Source organism: Malassezia globosa (assembly GCF_000181695.2).
Source record: "Malassezia globosa CBS 7966 chromosome Unknown mgl_sf_12.1, whole genome shotgun sequence".
NCBI classification, from domain to species: Eukaryota; Fungi; Basidiomycota; class Malasseziomycetes; order Malasseziales; family Malasseziaceae; genus Malassezia; species Malassezia globosa.
This window is the reverse complement of record NW_001849860.1, coordinates 154,350-178,908: the sequence shown is the minus strand read 5'-3', so window position 1 is coordinate 178,908 and position 24,559 is coordinate 154,350. Positions and strand designations below refer to the sequence as shown.

The 24,559-nt window shown below is 56.6% G+C and overlaps 12 protein-coding genes across 12 annotated transcripts; 6 read left to right on the top strand and 6 right to left on the bottom strand.

The window, feature by feature from the left end:
- Window positions 1-160: 160 nt before the first annotated feature.
- MGL_3852 (uncharacterized protein) lies at window positions 161-844 on the top strand (the record flags this gene model as incomplete). Its single annotated transcript, XM_001729012.1, has 1 exon — window positions 161-844. One exon carries the CDS (start codon window positions 161-163, stop codon window positions 842-844), a length of 684 nt encoding a protein of 227 aa, XP_001729064.1.
- Window positions 845-1,140: 296 nt separating this feature from the next.
- Window positions 1,141-4,149, bottom strand: MGL_3851 (uncharacterized protein; the record flags this gene model as incomplete). The annotated part of the gene is made up of 1 exon (XM_001729011.1): window positions 1,141-4,149. One exon carries the CDS (start codon window positions 4,147-4,149, stop codon window positions 1,141-1,143), a length of 3,009 nt encoding a protein of 1,002 aa, XP_001729063.1.
- A 672-nt stretch (window positions 4,150-4,821) lies between these two features.
- MGL_3850 (uncharacterized protein) lies at window positions 4,822-5,658 on the top strand (the record flags this gene model as incomplete). Its single annotated transcript, XM_001729010.1, has 1 exon — window positions 4,822-5,658. One exon carries the CDS (start codon window positions 4,822-4,824, stop codon window positions 5,656-5,658), a length of 837 nt encoding a protein of 278 aa, XP_001729062.1.
- A 68-nt stretch (window positions 5,659-5,726) lies between these two features.
- On the bottom strand, window positions 5,727-7,817 carry MGL_3849 (uncharacterized protein; the record flags this gene model as incomplete). Its single annotated transcript, XM_001729009.1, has 1 exon — window positions 5,727-7,817. The coding sequence occupies one exon, from the start codon at window positions 7,815-7,817 to the stop codon at window positions 5,727-5,729; it is 2,091 nt and encodes a 696-aa protein (XP_001729061.1).
- Window positions 7,818-8,627: 810 nt separating this feature from the next.
- Window positions 8,628-9,620, top strand: MGL_3848 (uncharacterized protein; the record flags this gene model as incomplete). Its single annotated transcript, XM_001729008.1, has 1 exon — window positions 8,628-9,620. The coding sequence occupies one exon, from the start codon at window positions 8,628-8,630 to the stop codon at window positions 9,618-9,620; it is 993 nt and encodes a 330-aa protein (XP_001729060.1).
- A 197-nt stretch (window positions 9,621-9,817) lies between these two features.
- On the bottom strand, window positions 9,818-14,779 carry MGL_3847 (uncharacterized protein; the record flags this gene model as incomplete). Its single annotated transcript, XM_001729007.1, has 1 exon — window positions 9,818-14,779. One exon carries the CDS (start codon window positions 14,777-14,779, stop codon window positions 9,818-9,820), a length of 4,962 nt encoding a protein of 1,653 aa, XP_001729059.1.
- A 552-nt stretch (window positions 14,780-15,331) lies between these two features.
- Window positions 15,332-16,378, top strand: MGL_3846 (uncharacterized protein; the record flags this gene model as incomplete). The annotated part of the gene is made up of 1 exon (XM_001729006.1): window positions 15,332-16,378. One exon carries the CDS (start codon window positions 15,332-15,334, stop codon window positions 16,376-16,378), a length of 1,047 nt encoding a protein of 348 aa, XP_001729058.1.
- Window positions 16,379-16,687: 309 nt separating this feature from the next.
- MGL_3845 (uncharacterized protein) lies at window positions 16,688-20,044 on the top strand (the record flags this gene model as incomplete). The annotated part of the gene is made up of 1 exon (XM_001729005.1): window positions 16,688-20,044. The coding sequence occupies one exon, from the start codon at window positions 16,688-16,690 to the stop codon at window positions 20,042-20,044; it is 3,357 nt and encodes a 1,118-aa protein (XP_001729057.1).
- Window positions 20,045-20,157: 113 nt separating this feature from the next.
- On the bottom strand, window positions 20,158-20,582 carry MGL_3844 (uncharacterized protein; the record flags this gene model as incomplete). Its single annotated transcript, XM_001729004.1, has 4 exons — window positions 20,158-20,193; window positions 20,252-20,292; window positions 20,340-20,391; window positions 20,448-20,582. 4 exons carry the CDS (start codon window positions 20,580-20,582, stop codon window positions 20,158-20,160), a joined length of 264 nt encoding a protein of 87 aa, XP_001729056.1.
- Window positions 20,583-20,877: 295 nt separating this feature from the next.
- MGL_3843 (uncharacterized protein) lies at window positions 20,878-21,306 on the top strand (the record flags this gene model as incomplete). Its single annotated transcript, XM_001729003.1, has 2 exons — window positions 20,878-20,910; window positions 20,965-21,306. 2 exons carry the CDS (start codon window positions 20,878-20,880, stop codon window positions 21,304-21,306), a joined length of 375 nt encoding a protein of 124 aa, XP_001729055.1.
- A 130-nt stretch (window positions 21,307-21,436) lies between these two features.
- On the bottom strand, window positions 21,437-22,247 carry MGL_3842 (uncharacterized protein; the record flags this gene model as incomplete). Its single annotated transcript, XM_001729002.1, has 4 exons — window positions 21,437-21,632; window positions 21,826-21,969; window positions 22,011-22,155; window positions 22,208-22,247. 4 exons carry the CDS (start codon window positions 22,245-22,247, stop codon window positions 21,437-21,439), a joined length of 525 nt encoding a protein of 174 aa, XP_001729054.1.
- A 370-nt stretch (window positions 22,248-22,617) lies between these two features.
- On the bottom strand, window positions 22,618-24,190 carry MGL_3841 (uncharacterized protein; the record flags this gene model as incomplete). The annotated part of the gene is made up of 3 exons (XM_001729001.1): window positions 22,618-23,900; window positions 24,038-24,100; window positions 24,139-24,190. 3 exons carry the CDS (start codon window positions 24,188-24,190, stop codon window positions 22,618-22,620), a joined length of 1,398 nt encoding a protein of 465 aa, XP_001729053.1.
- Window positions 24,191-24,559: the final 369 nt, after the last annotated feature.

Below are 24,559 nucleotides of genomic sequence, written 5' to 3'. Positions count from 1 at the left end.
ACAGATACGTGAATCATCTATGTACTCAGACAAAGATTATGACGCATGGGATGAGAGTGCATGCTTTGCGCTTGAATCGCCAGTTGGTGACCAAGGGTATCCAGGGCACGTGCGTGTGGAAGCCTTCGTAGGCGTGCAAAGTAGCGGAGCACCGTCAGCCATGGAATTGGGGCGCATACATGTCCAGTATCGTGCACGTCTCGTGGACGATGCCACTACTGCGACGCCGCTGAATTTGACGCAGCACTGGGGCTTCAACCTCGGAGCCTCATCGGTCGCACATCGCGGCACGGGTGTGGATGGACATGCGCTGCAGCTCGGTGGTGGAGCTCGGCCCTTGTACCGCCTCGTCTTGGACACGGATGGGATTCCGACAGGTGCATTGGAATCATGTGCAGGCACACGATACGACTGGTCACGGCCTAATCAGCAGATTCGGGCCGATACCGATTATGACCATTTTTACGTGTGGGGGCCAAGCACTGCAGCCAGCAACAGCGAAACAGCAGGGCGCAGGAATGCCATTGACCGTAACCCTGTCATGGCCACGCTAAGTGGCCCCACTGGACTCACGCTTCGATTCCGGACGAATCAGACCGGCGTCCAAATGTTCGTGCCACCAAACGCCTGCAAGGAGGGAGCGAGAAAGGTGCGACACCGTATCGAACCAACCAAGCCTGAATTAGATGGACGGCATCACGCGATCTTTCTCGAGTTTTCTGCACCACATGCCACATTTCTGAGACCAACACTATGGAATTGGGCGGGTCATGACACTCTCTTGAGACAAGGCGAAACATATCAAAGTGTGGTGACAGTGGAATTGAGTCAACAGGTGCTATAATAGAAACCGCGTATTATTTTTTTTGTATAGAGGGTTCAAGATATATGGAATGGTATGAATAGAAGAATACGATGGAAATTTATCATGACGCAAGTCTACCAGCCTTTTACATACATAATCGCAGAAGCAATGCAACAAAATGAGACGAGTTTTCAAAAAGTGTCGTGCTATATCGTGAGGGGCATGGCATAAGTACAAGTACACGACGAAACCGGAGGAAGGAACGTCGCAAGTAGTTGGCTTTATCGCAGCAACAAGCAGGAGGGAAATTTACATGCACAGAAACATCTTCTTCTTTATGGGTGGTTCATCACACGCAGCATGGAGTTGTCATGTGGCGTGTATGGACGAGACTGTGCCTCAGGGAACCGGAATGAAGCTGACCTCCGCATGCCATTCATGCCAAGGTCAGACAAACCTTCCTCATTGTCGTCGCCATGAACCATGGTCTTTCCATCCACCGTGTTCGTGTACACAGACTCGAGATCATCGGGTACATTTGTCGTGACTTCGCCACCGCTTGAGCGCTGAATGCCGCCTCCGAAGTACGGGTACGAGTAGTGCGGTTCTTGCGACGGTGCCTGGTCCTCGGGTGCATATGCGGCCACGTAATCATCGAAGATGCCGTGTTCTTGAGGCATTGCCGAGTACGTGCTGCCAGGAACGCCAGCTCCAGTGTAGTCGGGCATCGCACCGGTCGCGTAAGCCGAGCGAGGGCCGCGAACTTCGTGGCGCTCATCTGAACCAATCGAGCGACCGCCTGCTGACGAAGCCGAGAGTGGTGTACCGACGTGACCCTGCATAGATGCAGCCGACATGTTGGAGTCACAAAGACCACCTCCAGGTTGAATGACTTCCTTCAGTGGACGCTGGAGCCATAGCGAAGAGACGGGCGGTGCGGATTCTGGGTCCCCGGCGCGGCCGTTATACAGGACACCGTTGGAGCGGAGTTCGGCAATCTTTTGCGACTCACGACGTTTTCGGTACGCGTATAGACCACCAACAACTGCACCAACGGCCAACGCACATGCACCAAGAACACCACCCGCAATGGCACCGGAGCTGGTAGTCGACTGATTCTCCTTCTTGTTATCGCCGTTCTTGTCAGCCTGCTCAGACGAGTCCGAGTTGCCGTCTGACGACTTGTCACCGTTGCCACCACCGTTCTTGGCTTGACCTTGATCTTGGCCTTGTCCCTGAGCCTGTCCTGGCGCTTGTCCCTGAGCTGGTTCTTGTCCTTGTTGTTGACCATGCCCTTGAGCCTGATTTGAACCCTTGTTCGCAGCGGCAGTGCGACTGGCTTCGGCCTTCGCACGGCTCACTGACGCTTGACTTGCCGACGCTCGACTCACCGATGCGCGGCTCACTGATGCGCGGCTCGCCGAAACACTGCTTACGGATGAGGCGCTCATCGCCGAGGCATGGCTCTTGCTCTGCACAGACACAATGCTCGAGTGCCGCTCAATAGGCGTAGGCACGCGCGACATGTCAGGGAGAGGCATAGACGAAGGCTTCGATTTGGTCTTCTGGTTTTCATCCGACGATGTCGACAAGTACTTGGCGTTCTGCGTCTTTGTCTGAACGCCGAGGAGATTTTCCGTGAGACGTGCAGACACAATGGCTGAAAGCTTGTCAGTCCATCGGAAGCCCATGATGTTGTTGCGTGTTTCCATGTACATGACAAGTGGTTCCGACGAGTTCTGGTTCGTACCACCGCGCTTCTCAAGACCGTACGCAGTACCCTTGTGCTGTTGACCAAAGGCCACGACCATCACATCGTCGACCATGACGGCTGAGTGGTACGCACGCTTCGAGGGAAGAGGGCCATTTTCTGGGGGGTCCTGATAATTGACCTTCGACCACACGGCTGGCGTTGTCGACGCGTCCAGAACGTACATTTCATCGGTCGGCACCTTGCTGACAGCATTGTGCTTTGTGCCATATTTCTTGTATCCACCATACACATACACCTTACCATCCATGGCATGGACAGCCGAGTGACCCACACGTGGAGATGGGATGTCACCCGTGGTTACCCAACGCGACCAATTACCTGAGGCCAGATCAATCGCCCATGGACGGTGCAGATCGACAAGCTTGTGGTCCTTCGAGCGGCCACCAAGAAGCAAGAACGGCTCCTCGGTGTGCTTCGTCTGCGCATTTTCGATGGCCGGCATCGACACGCCCGCATAGTCAATCACTGGCACGGTGTCCAGCGTGTCCCTGTACGCATATGTCTGGATGCCGACGCGCTTCGTATGACGAGGCATCTCGCACTGTTGATCCATGACATTGCCAATGATCCACTGGTCAAGCGAGAACGCATACTTCGTATGACCTTTGTGATTGCGGCGGCAAGCCTCGTCCCAGTCTTGGCCACCAAGCACAATCATCGACACGTCATCACCGCCAGCGAAGTTGAAGCCAGTAAAAGCCGCCTGGGCATGCGCACGGCGACGGGGCATCGTTCCATTCGAGCTAATATCGTGCCAAACACCGACAATAGTGTCATTCTTGCGTTCCATGCTGTACGTGTACAACATCGATTGGGACGAGCAGTCTTCGGTTTTACCGCCAGCAAGCCACAGCGTGTCCACAGCGTGACCGTCCGTTGCACCGCACACACTCGTCGATACACGCGACGCCGCATACGCCGTTGAAGGAGCTGGTGCACCTGAGTGGTTGTTGTGGTGCTTGAGCCATGGCGTCGCGTTGACGGCGGCGCGAATGCTCTGGAGATTCGTGAGGCCGCTCATGTCCAGCAGGAGCGTCTCATTCGTGATGTGGCCCTTTTCACCCATCTGACCGCCACTGAAAACGATTGCCTGCAGACCGTTCAAGAAGGCAGCGCTCGCACCCCACCGTGGCTCAGGATCTGCCTGCTCGTACCTGGACACGTCTGGATCAGAAATATGATCTGTGCCTGGGATGCTGCCAATCAAGCCACCAAGAAGGGATCCCAAGCCATGTCCATCCCCATTCGATGATGAAGTCGAGCTGGACATTGTCGATGTAGATGTGGACGCCGGTGACGACGTGGTGAACGTCGCCCTAAATGATGGAGTCGATGTGGCTGCCTCAGCACTGGTGCGACTGCTGCTAGAGCTGCCACCATCGAGAAAGCTGCCTAGCTCAGAGGCAAACTGGAAGCCAGGGAGCAAGTAATCGGCCGGGTCTCGCGCACCCGATGAACCGCTCTCTGCATGGCGTGCGTGCAGCACGGCATGGTGAGGCAGGACGTGGGCATGTGCCGCCGATATCAAGGCCACGACAAAAGGAACGAGATGCACAAAACGAGCCAGCATTTTGTGTATCAGAAAGGATGTGCTTGAATGGGCCCAAGTCCACTGGGGACTTTGGGAAAAAAGTAAAATGAAGAGTGAAAAAAGGAGGGAGACGTTAACGGAGCGAGAGGGAATGAGGACCAGCCTCAATGACGTGGGTTGCTAGATGGCAATAGCAAGCCAAAGAGGGAGATGAGGGTGGGGATGGAGACCGGCTCCAAAGGCTTACGCGCTCTTGAGTGGAAGGGAGAAGAAGGATATGGTGGGCGTACGATTCATAGCAAAGAGCGTGCCACTTATGTACAGGCCGTTCATCGTTAGATGTTGCATGGACATTCGTTGTGTGGAGTCTACGAAACAGGGGCCAATCACACTGGCATAATTCCCCTCTGCGTGTAAAGGGACGCCAACCTGACATGGATTGGACGGCCCCATTTTCACAGCCACACCACATGCATACACGCCTGCCTTGCTAAGTCGATGGCCCCGATCGATCGTCGCGTGTGTGTGTGCGAGGGAGCAACCAGCACTCTGTGGCACGCGTGCGCTCAGCCAGCCATAGTGGATTCCTCATTATTTCCCCATTGGTGATGGAGCCGAGATGCAGGTGGTGAGTGGGGAACAGCCTAAATGGAGAGTGTGGATCTCTCGCTCTCCACCTGCCTCCTCCCTCCAATCCGGTCAGTCAGTCTTATGTGGTTGCAAGCTGAGCCAACTGAGCGTGCGAGGCTTCCGCAGCCGGGCACGCCAGAATGGACGCTGTTTCTGGCAGAGGTGATGGAAGAGGCGTTTTCGGCGCTGCGGAAAGTGAATGTCACCCTGCGCTGGCGCACAGTGCAAGGCCAAGGCAAAGTGACGAAAGAGTCGATCACGTCCATACACCCAGCAGGACATCCATTACGACGTGCTCACTGGCACTCACGCTCATCGCTGCATTTTCCGAAAGAGTTGGGTCTTGGGTTCGAGGCATTTGAAGAGGGACTGCTTCAGCATCACACGCAACACGAGCAGCAATACATCGAGGCATTGGAGCATGCCGAGTGCCTTGAGGTGCTTGTGCCACAGGTGGCAGAAATTTGGCACATGAAATACCGCACACCCTCCGTGACAGCGAATCGTGACTTTGTGGAGCTTGTGCTAATGCTGCCGATGCCGACCGATGAGAATCCATTCAACGTGTTCCATGAACAAGAGACCATCAAAGCCCTCAAGGCCGGCACGCTGTCGCTTGATACCCGGAGTATTCCTCGTGGCCCGCCAGGCACGTACCGCTCATTTCTTGTGATTAGTATGCCCATCGCACATGCCGCGACACCCAACTACGTGCGTGGCTACTACGCCAGTGTGGAAGGCGTGCGAGAAGACTGGACCATCTTCCGGCCTGGCGAGGTTGGCGTGCAATGGATGCTTACGACGCAGGCCGAGGCCGGCGGCTCGATCCCCCGGTGGCTGCAGGAGCTTTCGATGCCCTCGCAAATAGTCGCCGACGTGCCGGCGTTCCTCGAGTGGGCCAAGTTGAAAAAAGCCTAGTACTACACAAGCAGCCAGGGAAAGCAATCTTACAACACACAGTTGGGCTACATAGACAAACGAAGGACTCACAAAAGACCAAGTAGATCGTTTTGCTGCGCCGATGAAGTTGATGATGATGTCGATGGGGCGGCGGCTGCAGCAGAAGCAGTTGGCTGTGATAGGCCTGCGCTCTGACTTGGCGTGTCAAAGATGCCAAGCAAGTCGTCCATCGCACCTTTTTGAGGCACACTCTGTGCAGTATTAGTCATAGCTGGCGTCGAGAACGCATCGTCGCCCAGCAAATCGCCCAAGCTGCCAAGACTCTGAGCGGCGGCCTGTGCTGCTGTAGAGCTCGATGTGTCTTCGCCCAGGTCCAACAGTGTCTCGCTCTTCTCACCCTGGGCCACAGTGACAATCGCACGTGTGCGGGCTGCCTCGTCATTTGAGCTGCATCGGTGGTTAGTCAAGAAACTGGGTATGCTCGCAACGTACAGAGCTTGGAGCGACTGCATGCCTACACGGCCGCGTCCAATGAAGGTGGATGCTGGCTTGTGGTACACGCTCGAGAGAAGCGAGAGCTCACGGATGAGCTCGTTCAGCAGGGAGCGCGGCACGGTCGTGAGGGGAACAGAGATGAGTGGGGCAGGCACCAAGGCCACAGCGCGAGCTGCGTCGGTGTCCGTGCTAGAGAGTAAGCGCCAGTATACAAAGGCCCTGTCGCGCAAATCAGCATTGTCACACTTGGACGTAGCCTTTTCAAGCACATCTTGCACAATGCGCTGCGCAAGAGGCGACTCGGGCTTCTTGAGGAACAGCTTCACAATTGCAGAGAGTGTCTGGAACTGGACCTCTGGCTCATCATCGACAAACTGCTCGACAAAGTAGGCGAGTTGCTCGTCGGAGTTGTCAATCTGCTCAGCATATTCACCAAGGATCCATACGAGAGAAGCCTTGGCCTCAGGCTCGTCCATGTCGTCGAGATTGGCACATAGCTGCGGAATGATCCGTGTGTACTGATGAGGGTACTTGCGGAAGATGTCCTTCACGACAACGATGGCTTCCTGCACAACGTAACTCGCTCGCGAGCCGATCAGCTCAAGCAGCACATATACACACCGCTCGGCCGCGGATTCAATAGATATGGCACATTGCCCAATCGCACGGATCGCGCGCCGCACAAAGTCGACATCGACCTCGGTGGCATATTCTTTCAGCTCACTGAGCAGCATGTCGACATTGCTTTCTTTCGCGAGCTTGATCATCACGTCGACCTTTTCAGCCTTCACGTATGGTGGATCATTGTACTTGCAGAAGAACACACGCATCTCATTCGACAAGATGTCCGGATACTTTTGGAGGATCAGGTTGATGTTGCGCAGAGCGACCCACTGGACCTCTGGCTCACTGGTCACGAGCGTCACGAGCGGGGGTGCCATCTTGCGAACGAGCTGCTGCACAAACTCTGGCTTGCGTGTTGATTCCATATGCACGAGCACGACCTTGACGGCGCCAAGCACCACCGCTCCATTGGCATGCTGGAACTGGGGCATCACACGCTCACAGATGTGCTCGGACTCGCGCTCATCAGCACTGCGGTACGTCGCGAGCGTGTTGAGAATGATGATGCGGCCCCATTCGGTGCACTCATTCAAAGCGACGAGAAGCTTCATCAAGACATCCGAGTCGAGAACAAAGACGGGCTCGCCTTGGATCTTGAGGTCCTGCGCAGCTTCGTGGATATCGTTCAGCGCAGCAATGGCATTGGCAACGACCATGGGATTGTTGTCAGAGATCATTTCTTTCACACGATCGACAAAGCCGCCCTCTAGTGCCAGTTCTGCCTTCAGACCAAAGAGCTTGGCGACACACAACACGGCCGTCTTGCGGACGTACGGGCTTTCATCATTCAGGCAGCGGTTCAACGGCACGGGCAAGTAGTCGATAATTTTCTCAGCACGGAGGCAGCCCATCGTACGAATCGCTAGCGCACGCACTAGTGGATTCGGATCCTCGGCATCCTTGACAAAAGTATTGACCGCCAGGATCACAAGCTCAGGTTGTGTCTTGGCATAGTTCATCAAATACAAGTACACAAGCTTCTTTTGCTCGAGATCCTCCGTCTGCATATTCTTTAGCACGTCTGGAAACAGTGCTGACACGTCTTTTCCGACCGTCATGTTCGCAATGACCCGCTTAATCGCATCTTTCCGACGTTCACGGTATTCGCTGTTCACTGTAGAGACGGTTAGTTCATGTTGTCTTTTTCCTCAACGTACAATCTGCACGGAGTTCAAAGGTCTCGCCTTTACCAAGCGTCAGTATCCCTTACTAGGCAAAAGCTGCACACGGTACCTTTGCGCTGCGCACCGAAGAAACTCGGGCGATTCATGCCGTCAGTTGAGTGAGAGAGCCAAAACCTAGCGCAGCCGACGCTCACTCACTCGATCGAGTGGAGAGAAATTTTGACTCGCGACGACTGCATAAAACCAGCACGGTGCCGACACGAAACCTTGTAATCGAGGTATTTACATACATATGTTTTAGCAGCGGCTATCAGATTGCGGCCGTATGGTCTAGTAGTATGATTCTCGCTTTGGGAGAATCGCGCCTTAATTGCGAGAGGTCCTGGGTTCAATTCCCAGTGCGGCCCTTTTTTCGCCTTCAAGCTTGACGTAAAAGTTTTACCATGCTCATCATGTGAAGTCCTACTTGTGGTGCGTATTGATGCCAACGACTCGTCTCGGCCGTATGGTCTAGTAGTATGATTCTCGCTTTGGGAGAATCGCGCCTTAATTGCGAGAGGTCCTGGGTTCAATTCCCAGTGCGGCCCTTTTTTTGCACTTCAAGCGAGACACGTACCTGGATAGCGAGATGTTCATGTGTACGTGTGTGTGTGTTGTATCTCCACAGTGGAGTACAACTGTAAAGAATTTTTTTCACTCCAATTCGCCTTCATTGACCTTTTTCCATACTGAAACAAGGGGACCATGCCGCGTGCTGTGTCAGACAAACTCACAAACGTGAGGACACAGGCGATAGCAGCGGCAAACACACCGACTTCTTTGTCGCGCAAAGCGTCACAGAATAACACAACAGGGACAGTGGCCGCGACCAAGAATCCCATCTTCAATACAGACAGATTCGGCCAGCACATTCTCAAGAATCCCCTGGTCGCGCAGGGCATTGTCGACAAAGCGAATCTTAAACCTACAGATACCGTGTTGGAAGTGGGTCCAGGTACAGGTAATTTGACTGTGCGAATTCTGGAGAAGGCGAAGCGAGTAGTCGTGGTGGAAATGGATCCACGCATGGCAGCCGAGCTGACGAAACGTGTTCAGGGCAAGCCAGAGCAGCGGAAACTGGAGATTGTGATCGGCGATGTGTGCAAGACTGACCTGCCATACTTTGATGTGGTCATCAGTAATACCCCGTACCAAATTTCATCGCCCCTTGTATTCAAGTTGCTGTCGCACCGGCCGCTCTTCCGATGTGCCATCTTGATGTTTCAGCGTGAATTTGCAATGCGACTTGTCGCACGCCCAGGATCACCATTGTGGGGGCGCTTATCGGCGAATGTCCAGTTGTATGCCAAAGTGGATCACATCATGAAAGTGGCACGTGGATCATTCCGACCACCACCGCAAGTCGACAGTTCGGTCGTGCGGATTGTGCCGTTGAACCCGCCGCCGCCCATCAAGTTTGAAGAGTTTGACGGACTCACACGGATCGTGTTTTCGCGGCGCAACAAGGTGCTTCGTGCGTGCTTCTTTGGCGCACGCGGTGTGCTGGAGATGATGGAAGCGAATTGGAAGACGTACTGTGCCGAGCATGGCGTATCAACAGTGGGCATCTCGTTTCCTGACAAGGTAGACAGCGTGCTTGCGCGGCTCGGCATGAGTGAGGCACGGGCTGCGAAACTCGATGTTGACGAGCTACTTACGTTGCTGTCGGCTTTTCATGACGAAGGTATTCATTTCTAGATGCATACAGAGGGTGGAGGAAGGGTTTAGTGCNACGACACACACACACACACACACACACACACACACAGCAACATAGATATACATATATATGTAGGAGAATGGGCATTCTGTATATGGTGTTGCGTGCGACAAGAATGTCGATACGATGAGATCTGTGTGGCTAGGAAGGTCGAGATGACCGAGCGCGCACACTATCACCAAGCATCCACACACATTTGTACGAGTCTGTCGTGATCCAGGACATGTCGCAGTGCATGAACGGCCAGTGGACGTGGCGTCGATGCAAAGCATGTGCGAAGGATTTCCAGGTCACTGAGAAGCGGCGCACGAAGAGTCGCCAACGCCGATGCGCCGGAGCGAGTGAGTGGCGCACGTGTGCCTCGAACGTAGGCCGCTACCTCCGACAGGGCCGGCGCAAGTTGACACATGAGCTGCCATAGGACACTGTCAAGCATGTCGCGAGGCAAGAGCCGTTCGCGTGAGCCACGCACAACAGCATCAGCAGGTGACGCATACCAAGCGTGGAGAAGTTGAGTGTCGTGGACAAAGAGCACCCTGTCACTCGCATCCTGCTCGTACGTGCCCGTCCAGAGTGCCAAGTACACACGCATAAGCATCGGTGCATCGCGCAAGAGGCCATCGAGGAGGATCGATGCGCAAAAGGCACCAAGGCCTGCATTTGCGCTGCACACATAGTGGACGAGAAGCTGCGCTTCTGGCGCAGTTTTGAATCCGTGAATCAATGCTGCCAGATCGCGCATCATGCATGTGCCGTCGATATCGCCGCCCAGCTGAGGGACTGCCGACCGGGCCGTGCGTGCAAAAATGCTGCGGTGTCCGTGCGGGTCGTCTGCATACGAGAGAAAGCCGGTGCGCCGCTGGACATGGAGCCAGTGTACGAGTGCTGCTTGGTGCATGGGTGACGGCGACGAGGATGAAGATGAAGATGAGGCCGATGCGGCTATCGGGGCACGGCGCTGTACATGGTCGAGTATGCACGAGGCTGGCCAATATCGGCGGCTGCGTGTCGACACAGAGAGTGTGCCAGCTGGTACGAGTGTGGGCGCTTCGAGACGCACATGATCGCTGGACATGGGCAAGAAGCAGACCTCGTTCGACGACACATCGCGCGCTGCCACGAGGCGCGGCGCAAGAGCGAGAATGCTCAGGTGCCGAGCAGCTTGCAAGTGTGCGCGAGAGTCGTCAGGCGCCGCCGGGAAGCTTGGGAGAAATGCAATGAGCATCATGGCGAGTGCCTTGTCAGACTGGGACACGGAGAACCGGCCGCCGCCCAAGAATAGCAGGCCCAGCGCCATGTGCGTCGCCAGATGTGTCCCATACGACACGTCCAGGCACCCATGTGCGGCGCGCAATACACGAAGCACATGCACGTCACCGGTGCCTGCCATGACACACGCGAGCGAGATATGCACGACATTCTGAAGCGTGGACCAGGCCGCTTGGACCACACGTGCCTCGAACGACGCATCCGTCGGCGCTTCGAACATGAGCTGACGCAACAGCAGCACGCGTGCGCGCTCATCGGCTGTGCCCGCATACTGCAGGCCCAGCGCAAGGCACGCGCCTGCACGGATCTGGAAGAAGGCGAGAGTGCTCGGTGTATCGAGGCCTGCCGGGTCCTGCCACACACACGTCTGACGAAGCCATGCATCGTCCGGCACGGCGTCGCCCAGGATCAGCGAGCGTGCGAGCGCACGAAGCAGCAGGAGATCTGGGCGGATGTGCGCGAGCGTCGCAGCTGTGGGCGGCGCGAGCGCATCGGCTATGTCGACACGTCCACTGCGCAGGAACATCAGCGCAAGCGCAAGGCACGACGCCGCTGCTGTGCGTGCTGCCGCAAGGGGCGGCACATCATCACATGCAGCCACGGAGCGGCACAGACGCAAGACCAACGCGTGATCTGACGCGCTCGTCATGCCGCCTGAGCGGCGGGCCCGGCCCAGGTACACGAGACCTAGGCCCAGGCCAGCACATTGCGCATACAGGTCGAGATGCGCCTCATTCGCATCGGCCGTGTCGACTTGTGCATCGAGCTGAGTCGCAAGGCGTGCCGCGGTCCAGCGGTGGTCCGTCTCGCAAAATACGAGGCCCATGCCCAGCAGACCCGTCGCTTGGGTGATCGTCGACATGTGAAGCGGCACACTGCCGGGCGGCAGGAACGCAGCGACTTGGACGGCCATGACCTGCCTCGCGGCCGTGTCGCCGGAGCCAAGGAACGACGCGGCCAAGCCCAAGACCAGGCCGATCGTCGTGAGCGTGTGGCGCGGTGCCAGATACCGATATGCATGCACGCGGCCCAAGCGCCGCAAGTGCCCATGCAAGCCAAGACCCAGCAGGAAGCCGGCATGCCGTGCACGCCCACCGCGAGACGAGCTCGCATGCGCAAAGATCCAGCTGGAGTCGACGTGCGCTGTGCCTATCTCCAGGGCAGATGCAACGCCGTTGTGGAACTCGGGCCAGTCGAGCTCACTCGCTGCGTGGGTGTCGGAAATGAGATTCCCATCAGGCAGTGTGCGCAGAGTCAGGCACAGGCGCGGCGTGCGCCAAGTGCCGGTCGTCCGCAGAGGGCGCGACGCATAGCGGAAGAGACCCCGGCCCACACACTGTGCCATCGTCCGTTCGGCGAGCGCTTTCGCCATGGCCGTCGCCATGGCGGACGTCGGCAGCGACGAGGCGGCAGCCGCAGCATCGTCCACATCGACCGGCATGCGCGCAGTGTGTGGGTGTGTCGTCATGAGCATGCGCGCGACGTCCAGGAGTCGGAAATCGGCATGGAATATCTGCGCACTGAGCGGATCGAGTCCAGGTGCTAGCGTAGTAAGCATCGATGCAGGCACCGTCGCTGGCGGAGCGCCAAACGCCGCTGCTTTCGCATCCGCACGCCGCAGGAGTGTGTACATGTCCGCACTCGCATCGCGCGGCGGATCCAGCTGGCATGTGCGAAGAACTTCTTCGAGGGGCAGGGCTATGCCTGGCGGCAGGCACGAGGTGCGAAGTCTGTGCTGCAAGATCGCATCGGCTACGGGCTGTGCGCTTGTGGCCTCGGCCAGGACGGCATACACGTCCAGGACAGCTGCCGCCATGGTGCAGCAAGTGCGAATGTTGGAAAGGGGCTCAAGATGCAGCGACGATGCAAGATCGTCCGCGTACGCTGTAAGGGAGGGTGGGTGCCCCCGTGTGGCACGCTCCAGCAGCACGTACAGATGCTCGGGCGGCGCAGGACCAGCAGGCGGCCGAATCGTCTGTGACGCCACTGGCACGAGACGTGTCCATGCATCGGACCAGCGAGTCCATCCAAGCCGCTCGACGATGCGGAGCAGAAGCTGCACGAGTATCGGTGTATGTGTACGACGACGATGCACGTCAAGGAACGAGTCTTGCGCAAGCATGTGAAGTGCCATCGCGACGTACGCATCAAACGCACAGACGCTTGTCGTGGTCGAGCCTGGATGACCACAGCCAGCAGTGACGGCTGTGCCCACGCCCATGCCCGCTCCGACTCCAGCGGCGGCGGCTGCACTTGAACGGGCCTTGGAAGAACCTTCCTGTACGGCTGGAGAAAGACCGAGGCACGCAAGTATTTCGTCCGCCTCATGGACACGGTCGTTCGGCTCCATACACAGCGCATGTTCAAGACCTTGCCATGTGGGGAGACGGCGCTCGAGGAAACGCGCAAGAATCTCACTGGACGCACGTGTCGGTAGGGACAGGCACAGCGACTCGAGGATGTGCGCGGTCAGCTCACAAGCTGGGCGCATGAAAACGGGACGTGGTGACCATTGGCCCTGTACGCACACCTCCAAATCGCCCCGGCACCGGACTGCATCGATGCCACGACCCCACTCTACGCACGCAGCCGTTCCCGGCGGTCCGCATGCGATGACCAAGCGACCATCTTCATGCAAAAGTGCCATCGCATCATGGCGCCTCACGATCGAGACAAGACATGCATCACGCGCTGCCAGCACAGCGTCGGCGCGTGTATGTACGGGCGGTGCGATGCGTGGACCAGCGATGATGTGTCGGCAAAATATGCGCGAGCAGGAAGGAATGACCATGTAGAGAAGAGAATCCATGGAAAACGCATGCACATCCATCACGCTGGCATTGGCATGTGGCAGGAGGCGTGGCACACTGATGTCGTCTAGGAGTGCAACATACGCATGTCCACGAGCGAAATCGGAAAAGAGGGGATTCACATCACCAACAGAGGCAAGTGATGCATCAGCTCCATCGAGGAACATGGACGAAGCTGGTGGCCCCGTTGCTCGGCGTGCCATCGTAGCCGCCGCTGATGTTGTTGAAGCAGCCGCGGCAGGCGCAGCAAGAGATGGCGCTGATGCGGCTGTCTTTGCTGTTGCTGTTGCTGCTGGGTTGGTCGGTGGCGGGGGTCGCGGCTCCGGTACAGGAAGCATCGAGAACGATGTACCCAGGTCCGAGACACGCCGCGACAACATGGGCTCACTCACATGTCGACTCGAACGACGAGATCGGCGCGCACTAGATCTTCGAGCGACTTTTCTTGGACGCAGGAGCTCTGGATCTTGCGTCGCTGGTGGCGACGTGTGCCGTAAGGGATCCGACGACGTCCGGTACGTATAAAGACGCAAGGCGTCGGCGCGCGCAGTGACGATGAGCGACGTTAGCGGATCTACATGTATGATATGCTCACCAAGCTCGGGAAAAGACTGGAATGTGCCGTGGACGGCATCCGTCTGGATAGACTCGACGAGCGCCCAGCTCGATAGATGATCAAACACGCCTTGCAAGAAATACGCCTGTGGACCAGCACTGGCGCCATCGTGCGCGCGCTGATCACGCACGAGAAGAATGCCTTTTTGCAGCGGAAACACACGTGCTGTGCAAAATGTTAATGGTACGGTGAAAGCCTCGCCAACACGCGGCATGTGCACATACAACATGCGATCGAGCACGATGCACAAGGCTGGCTGATCATTCATAAAGGTAGTGCATGCATCGCGCACATGTTCCTTGAAGGAATAGACATGCTCAACGCGCGCACCACGACGCAGCTCGAGGGTGTGCGCATGCCAAGACAGGCTGACGCCACCCAAGGCGCCGGACACAGGTGCATCCCATTGGCCATGCAGAACATGTGTGCTACTGTGTGCCATTGCATACAACCTCTCAAGTTGGCTCGTCATCTTGTGCGTACATGACAGAGGCATCCACCTCGAGCTTTCTACACCACACGGACAGACTCACGCCACGCACACCCGCAAACAACGTCCCAAACGCACTCGGTTCGATGAATCGACGACACACACCAACCAACGTTGATGACGCGTTGGTCGTGACCCAATTGCACGCGTGGCATGTGCATGTGTGGAGAAGCACTGCACCTCGAACCTGTGACGTCGTCACGTGGACTTCTCGCAGCGCTCTTGGAAGAAGCAGTGTGAGAGTGAGTTGGGACGTGGGGAATCATTCGAAAGCGTTGTGTGTGGGTGCAGGGAGACGCTTGTGGTTGTGAGGGTGAGAGCTAGCGCCTGCGAGAGGTCGGGTGTGTGTGTGTGTGTGTGTGTGTGACGGTGAAAGAGATTCAGTGGTGCGTAAGCGAACGACGCCCGCTCGGTTCTCGGTCACGAACGTGCGAAAGACACGCCTACCAGCCTAACGTGGGTCGCGCACGGTAAATAAATAAAAAAAAAGTTCACGTCATCGGCATGGCGCGTACGCAACGCAAGTCCACGACAACGCCACCCAATGCAAGTCGAGTATCACGACGACGCGCGCACGCAGCGCCTGATCCTGAACAAGATGACCAGGATCTCAACACACAGCTTCACAAAATGGGACTCTACGCCGCCGACACACGAGGTGATGGCAATTGTCTGTTTCGGTACGTGGACTTTGCATGTGCACACATGCATGCTAATGAAAGTGCTTTGTCTGATCAGCTGTATGGAGATCCAAAATATCACGCACAAATTCGGCAAGAAACGTGCGACCAACTGGAACAGCATCCCGACCTGTATGCAGGCTTCGTGGAGACTGGCAGTACTTATGAACAGTATGTGCGTCAGATGCGATTGCCTGGGACCTACGGAGGTCACTTGGAACTATCGGCGTTTGCGCACCTGAAACAGAAACGAATCCGGATCGTCCAGCCCGGATTTGTCTACGTCGTGGCATGTGATGACGACTCGTACTCGGCGCGCTCATCACGCGCGCGTCGAGAGCGGCACCGCAGGCATGTTCTGACAAGCGACACAATCGATACCCCATCCGCCAAAAAGAAAAGTCACATCGCCGAGCCTGAATGTGTGGGACCATTGCATCTTGCCTATCACAGCTGGGAGCACTACAGCTCGCTACGTTCTCTGCAAGGTCCACACAAGGGACACCCTTGTATTCCCGACAGCATGTCAGAGAGTCACGAACGCGATGCATTCAAGCCGGATGCTGAAGCTGAGCGTCTCGTGTGCCTGAGTGTGCCCGGACATTCACGACGCACAGTGCGCCGCCTCCTGCAGGAGCACAATGGTGCTTGGGAAGATGTTGTCGAGGAGCTGATTCGCCGCGATGCAGATGGAGAGTCAGACACCTCCGCGCACTCAGAGTCGCAGACAAGCAGTGACGACGAAAATGAGCGCAGACGCAAGCGTCCGCTGCGCACACAAGACCGTCGGCATCAAACGAATGGCAAAGATACCCAAACCAACTCTTCCTCACCGCGGCACACTACTGGCATTCGCGAACTAATGATATAGTTGATGACGTACGGCCTGAACACAAAGTCCCTCCACCCTTCCCCACCTTTCTAGTTCCACGCAGCTCACGAGACGCGTGCGGTGCTGATCGTGATGCTGAGTAAGTACTGACGCGTCGCGTCGCCGTCATCAAGCGTGGTGGATTGTGCTGCTGTGCTGGGGCGTGGCGCTGGCGTGATCGACACATCGACGACAAGCAGTTGATCCGGGCCCCTTGCGACCGCCGTCTTCGTCTATATGCGCGTAGCGCCACGCCTTGCAGGAAGCACACGGCGTGGCGCATGTACCCGGTACTTTCAAAGCAGGCGGATGATCCAAGCTGAGCAGCGCGATGTCGACTGGGGCGATCGACAGCCACAAGTCTGGCATGTCCCTGTGCCTGTACCTGTGCGAGCGGCAGGATCCTCTGGACCGATGACGTCCCATGCGCCGCGTCGTATCCGAGCCTCGACGATAGACGCGCTTCTTCGTGATTGGGAAAGTCGTGTCTCGCAGCATGAGCACGAGTCTGACTCTGGGCCCGTGCTGGACCTTGAGCGTGAAATCGAGCACGAACTAGACCCTGCGTGGATTCCCGTGAACGAGGACACGTACACGCCTGCGTTGTTTGCACCGCTTCCAGACGCATGGATTGACACGCTTGCTGAGAAGGCAGAAAATGACGCGTTCTCGTACGAGATCTCGCCGCACGATATGCTGCTGGACCGACTTACTAACGATGCGGCCGCACCGCTCATAGTGAGTGCAGACAACATGATAGAGACGGACCGAGGCATAGAAATGCCAATCGTTCGCACGAGCCACGAGCCACTAACCATGCAAAAACATGCCCCCGTCACCAGTAAGGCATCCAGCGCGCCGCCTCCGAAGCAAAGCGTTCGAGACCTCTTTGATTGGCGCACCGTTGCACCATCTCAGCAAGGTGTTGCATTGCCAGGACATGTCTACACACACATGATTGGTGAGCGATGGGACAGCGAGACATGGGTGGCGAAGCGGCGGAAACCCTCACAGACCCTCTTGTTGCGCACAGCGCACCAAGCAGCGAGAGCCGCTGGACGGCAACGTCAGCACCATGAGCCACATCTATACCCAGGAGAGCGTGCCTTGCTAGACAGCCGATCACTCACACTTGCTGCTCGGACATACCAGCAGCATTGGAGGCATGTGCTTGCGTATGAACGGGAGCACCACGAGTCAGAAGTCGACGAGCAGCGAGCCCAGCCGATCGAAGAGCTCATCGCGCAGGGCGTAGCGCTCGATGGACTCATGGCGTTTTGGCAAAAAGAACGGCACTTTGGCCGGCGTCTCGCTGTGTTCAAGTACCCAGGTTCACGACGGCTGCCGCCACACAAGTTCCAATCGGGCACCGTGATCGATGTGGCGCCAGATGCACCCGACACACCAGCGGACTGGTATTTGCCTAAGCGAGCTAGGCGATTCACAGGCATCGCGGCGGCGGCAACACCAGCAGCAGCGCCACGATCGTCCTCGTCGTCGCCCTCGCGCGCTGTCCGGATTCCGGCTGAGGTGCTGGATGTGACGTCCACACAGATGAGAGTGCGGTTCAGCGAGGCATACGAGCGCATCGACCTGAGTGCTTTCGACAGCTGGCGCATAGATCGCGGAGAAAGTAATGTGGTGAATGAGCGGACAGAAGCTGCGCTGGACGCACTTTTGTACTCGCCCGCGGACGTCGTCCGTGCAATGACACCCGAAAAACAATATGCACTAGCAGGCACAGAGCTCCGTGATGTGCTGACGGGCATCGCTTCGTGGCCCAGTCCCATGTACACATACGATCAAAATGCGGATGGACTCTTTGCCAACGACCAGCGGATCCGCAGCTGGTACGAGCGGTACGCTAGGGATGATCCTATTCGTATGGACGGCGACCCTGACCTAAGACTCAACGCGAGTCAGCTTCAAGCTGTCGCGATGATGCTCAAGGAGCGCGTAAGCCTCGTGCAGGGCCCCCCGGGCACTGGCAAGACTCGCACCCTCGTCCAGACCGTGTCGCTTCTGAAGAGGCACTTCCAAGTGCCACATCCGATCCTTCTTGCGGCCCACACCAATGTCGCTGTCGACAACCTCGCTGAGGGGTGTGTGAAAGTGGGCCTACGCGTGGTACGTGCTGGCTCATCGACCGCGATGCGTGCGAGTCTGGAGCCTGTCTCGTTCGACGCTCAGTTTCAGCAGCATGCCAACTACCGCATGCTTTGTGCAGCCGAGAAGAACCTGCGTGAGCAGCAGCAGTACCGTGATGCGCTCCAAGAGCAGATCGCGCTCGCCAAGCAGGATTCTGCAGCGGGCCTGCGCCTCAAGCTCCGGCATGTGTGCCAAACTGTGACGAAGCTGACCGCCAAGTGCCATCTCGTGCGGAATCGCATGTATGCAGATGTACTGCACCGTGCGGATGTGGTTTGTACGACCGCCGTAGCGGCTGGGTCGTCTCAGCTCGCTACGATTGACTTTCCCGTCGTGTTTCTTGACGAAAGCTCCATGGCCACTGAGCCGATCGCTCTGATCCCGCTTATGAAAGGCTGTGCACAGCTGGGCCTCGTTGGTGATCACAAACAGCTGCCGCCTGTGCTGCATAGTGCTGACGCGCGACACGCAGGACTCTCGATGAGCTTGTTTGAGCGGCTCATGCGCCGCATGATCGTGGGCCGCCGCGGCAAGACGGCTGGAAACACCATATCAGCGACCGCGGCCTCTCCTGCCGCCGCGCAGGACATGCGGCCGATCCCATCGATCATGCTATCTGAGCAATTCCGCATGCATCCTACGCTCTCGAGTTTTCCGAATCGGCACTTTTACGACGGTGCCCTGAAGGATGCGCCTTCAACAAGTGCTAGGCAGCCGTACAACAGTGTGTTTGCTGCACGCAATGCTCATGGCGAGGCACTGCCACTGACTCTAGTGACGCATGCGCCTGTACCATTCAGCACGGGCCTGCTGACCCGTGGCGTGTCGCCACACAACCAGCCTCAGGCCGACATGGTGCTGGAGCTGGTCTGTGACTTGCTCGAGCGGAATCCGTCGCTATCGGGGACAGAGATTGGCATCGTGACGCCGTACGAAGCGCAAGTCCGCTTGCTTCGAAAAATGCTCGCGGCTGCGGCAGCTGCCGCAGCCGTGGCCAGCCCAGCAACGCCGCCCGCTAGCTTCCCGTGGCTCAGTGAAGACGCCATGGATTTTCTTGCTGGCGTCAGCATCGCACGGGCACACGAGTTGGCTGCGATCGAGGTGCATACCGTTGATGGCTTCGAAGGGCGTGAAAAGCCAGTGATGATCTTTAGCACCGTCAAGGCCAGCGGCGGATCTGTCGAAGGCACAGCGGCTCTGTATCGAGCGCGGACTGAGCCGTCCGACGAAACAGCAGCACGTCTCGAACATGTGGCGAATGTACGCGGGGGCTATGTGGGATTCCTTGCAGATGCACGCCGCATGAACGTGGCTCTGACTCGTGCGCAGCGGCAGCTCTTTGTCGTGGGCAATCTCGAGACACTTTTGTGCGCGCGTCTGGGCGAAGGCGGCGCAGAAAACGTCGAGTGCCAGGATGTGCATGTGATCCGGCAGTACGCACGATGGCTACTCGCGCACGGCTACGTTGTGGACATGCAAGATGTACGTGACAGACAGTTGGATGCACAGCTTAGATAGCCTGCAATACATACACACACACACACACCACCCATCATCAACAATAACATAGAAGCATCGATTGATACTTGTGCGAGTCGGAGTGAGAAAAAGAAACGTCCTATCTAGCGAACTTAGGGCTTCGATTCAGACTTCTCTTGCTTCGAGAGCTGAGCATGTATGTTAGTCAAGGGTTTCATGCGCGCCTTATACGCGGGGTATACATACGTCGTCGACAAGCTTCTGCTGCTTGTGCATCGACTCACGGACTGCCCAAGGTTAGTGCGTCTACACTCGCACTCGCACCCACACGTACGCTTCTCAAGCTTCTCCTTCTCGTGCTGGATAATGTATTGGTCCTCCTGAGCCTGCCTCGTTAGACATCGTTCCAACCGGCATCGCCGGCGGCAGTCCGAGTGCGTACCTTCTCACGAGTGTTCCAGCCCTTGCTCCTAGCGATCGAGCCAGCAGGCGCGTCCGAGCCAGTGGAGTACATGCGCATCGACAAGGCGCGCGTAGCTGAGCGAAGTGTAGGCGTAGTGAGACGGAGCGATTGCATATTCGTCTGTTGAGTTCGTGTGAACACGGACGAACAGCTATACCCACCCACAGCGTCGCTTATAGGCGTCGGTAACCCCGACCTCCGACCTCTTGGCACACCCTATTCGTCAGCATGCGTGGCAACACTCGTGCGCGCGGGCCATGTGGTCACGTGCTGACGATTGTCGGGTGCGCTGGCGCTCCGGGCATGCCCGGCCGAAATGGCCGTCAGCAGCGAGCGTCGCTACGGAAGTGCTGAGGGTAAAGCGCCCAGGTGACTTTTTCGTCGCTGATCCGTTGTCGATCTATACATCATGTTTGCTGTGGCACAACGCTCGATGATGTCGGTGCGTATCTCGCGTGGAATGCGTACGCAGATTGTGATGGAGCTAATGCAGTAGGCGCGCACGGCCGGCTTCCGTGCACTGTCTTCCTCGGCTGTGGCTCGCAAGGACATTCTCCAAGAAGCATACCTGCGTGAGCTCAAGGCGTACAAGGCGCCAGAAAAGTCGCCAGACGCTCACAAGGGACACGTGCGTGAATTCTCTTCGCCGCCATCGCCACAGGCCCCTTCGATGCCCTCATCGTCCGAGATTGCCTCGCAGCTCGAGTCGTTCACGTCGTCTGAACCAGACTTGGCGCCTAAGCCGGCGGCTTCGCAGGAGGCTGTGTCAGAGCAGCAGGACGTCAACGAATACCTGAGGGAGCTCCAGGCAGACATCAAGGTCGAAGCTCACCACTAAGTAGGAGTTTGATTGACTCTTGATGACATGGGGAAGTTTCAATGTGAGGTTGTTTTGCGTCTCCCTTTCTTTCTCCATCTCTTTTATGGTCCTACACGTGCCGCTGCCCCTTCGGCTGTCCCTCACACATCTATATAGGTAGTATGCTCGTGCTTCCTCTTGCGATGAGTGTGCCTGCGTATCGCAGCGTCGTAACGCCTCCAGGGAAGTAATTGGCGAGATATGTGAGTAGGCATCCGATCTGCATGATCGCAAATAGCACCGTCGGCAATCGCTTTTGAGCACCCAGTGCGAAGTAGAGCGTGAGCGCCATGGACGTCATGTAGCTGCAGATGTGTTCGTGTGTAAGTATGCGCGGCTAGCCATTTTCCACGTACGCTGCTGAAAACGGCCGTCGCTCTGGGCTCATCAGGTGTTGTATGTGCGCAACTGGACCCGTCAAGACAGCGAATCTGAGTGAGGCATGTGGTGGTTAGGCTCAATCTTTCTTCGACGTGGGCCAAACGTCGCATCACGTACCCTATCATAAAGAGAAGACTCCCCAACGTAAAGGCAAGCGCGAATTTGTGGGGTCGTGCCAGAAGGATGGGTGGCTGTACAAACAAGAAAGAGAATAAGAAACAGAGAGCACTGCCGACCAAACATGCGATGAATCCAAGAAAGCTAAAAATGTAGGATGTAAGCGATCGTACTGATTCACGTACCGGTCCCAGTGACTCAAGCTGATGTATGCTTCTTCTTCATTTGTGCGCTCTACACTCCGAAGTGGCACGTATGCAGATAGACCACTTCGAAACCAGGATGCGATGCCGCTCCCAGTATCAGTGACATCTGTGCCCGCGGCCGTGTCTGTGTACGCGTGAGTCAGTGCGTCGAATTCACTTGCTGACGGGGCACGTACCTGTGCGCGGTGTCCACGAAGCCCATCTTGGCATGGACATACTTCTTACCCCTTGGCACAGACGCAGCTATTCTACCTGGAATGACGTGAACCCAGTGCACCGACACTGATGTGCGCGCCCAACAGATATATTCGAGCGTGGGGTGATGGATGGGTGGGGGATTGCAATGTGCACATCGGGCACCGATCGGGTCCTATAGATCTGTGATAGTACAGAGCGCGGCTATGAAAGTGACGCATGAAAGAGACAAGAACAGTGGCAAGGAAAATTTAGCCACAATTTCTTTGGATCTCCCAAATTTTCATTTTCAATCGAATATTTTTTTTTGAATCATGTTTTCACATACCCTGTCACGTTCCGTTCGATAGGGCGTGTGAAGTGAGCAACATGGCATGCGCACCAAGATAGCTTAGTGCGATGTGCCCTCGACCTCGAGCTGAGTACCACGGCGAACACTGCCCCAACCGACAAGACGCCAATGCTTGTCAATACGACGAGACAGAGCGATCTTTTCACCGACTTCTGTGCAGGCCGGCGAGGTTAAGAAGACCTTGGCCAAGTCAGCCTTGACACTCATAACACGTCCGCCAGTAGATGTAGAACCAATGTTCACCATGAGTACTTCGTTGCGCGTGAGTTTCTGGACCTTTGTCTGCTTCTTATCATCTGACTTGACACCTAGCAGGCGACGGAGCAAGAAGTAGTTGATTTCCAACTCTGTGTAGATAGCAGGGAGTTTGCCGACTTCGCCCAAAACCTGACCCACGAGACGGTCGGCACGGCACAGCGTTGGATCGATCTTTGTACCGACACCAATAAGACCACCGGGGACAGCGAACTTGAGCACGTTTTGTTCGGCAAGTAGCGACACGATTCGGGAGTAGATTGGATAGCAGTGAATCTTGCCTTCTGCATCTTTTGTCACAATACCTGGGCGAACTTCAATCTCTTGACCAAGACGCAGTACACCAGACAGAATGGAGCCACCGGCGACACCGCCTTTGAGCTCGTCAATTTCAGCGCCTGGCTTGTTCACATCGAAGGAACGGATCACAATAAGTCGCGGCGTTGCAGAAAAGTCGCGAATCGGCACAGGCACACGCTTCACAATGTACTCGTTGACGGCATCAATGTTGTACTGGAGCTGGGCTGAGATCGGCACAATCGGTGCACCGTCAGCGACTGTCCCTTTCACGAAGCTGACGATGCTCTTCCAGTGCTCCTCAGCCGCCTGCTCGCGGATAAGGTCGACCTTGTTCTGCAGGATAATGATGTGCTGGAGCTTCATAATTTCCACTGCAGCCAGATGCTCCGAGGTCTGTGGCTGCGGGCATGGCTCATTGCCTGCAATCAGGAGCAAAGCCGCATCCATGACGGCAGCACCGTTCAACATGGTAGCCATAAGAATATCGTGCCCAGGACAGTCAACGAACGAGACATGACGCAATAGATTCATCTTTCCTGTGCAACCAGGGACCGGGCATGGAGGGTTGGGCTCTTTGCTCGATGGGTAGCTGCGGTAACATTGGGGCCTTGGGCACTTTTCATTTTCGCATCGGTAAATCTTCGCATTGGCATAACCGAGCTTGATGGTGATATTGCGCACCAGCTCGTTCTTGAATCGGACAGTCTGCACGCCAGAAATTGCCTTAACGACGGTGGATTTTCCGTGGGCGACATGACCAATGGTACCTATGCAAGAAAAAAAGTGTGAGTATGTGAGTCACGCCGGGGTGATGCGCGTGCGGGACAGTAAAGACACCCACACGCACATAATCAGACGGGCAGGGGAGGGGGGGGGGAGGGTGGGCAAGCAAGACGCAACGTACCGATATTGATCGTAGCCTGGTTTTGGATGACCTCCGGGCTCAGAGGAGAGAGCGTCGACAAATCTGGATTCGCATTAGCCATATCAAAAAGCACAACGCACCAAGTTTGAGCTCCTGAACGTCGTCAGCGAGCTTGTCCACAGCGTCTGTCATGGTCGTATGCTGTGACTCGAATCGCTACCTTGCCCTCGCTAGGCTTAGGACGGACAGCGTACGAAAAAAAGCGGCGCTACATCACGTGACCAGACCTCCCATGAGGCGGAGGGAGGGGGCATTTAGAGTGCGTACGCGACGAGGGGAAATAAGTGAGTGCATTGCAACGCGCTGGTGCGGCGGCCTCTGGCTCGCGTGTAGGCCAGTTCGTGAAGTGGATTCGACTTATTGCGTCAGGTGGCCAGGGACGAGGGAAGGATCCTTGCTTTCAAAAGGACGGCAAAAATCACTACGTCTTTCCTCATCGACCCACGAAGCCTAAGCCTACACGTATTTGGTGCTCTTGTTGGATGGCGGTCGCGTCGGCGA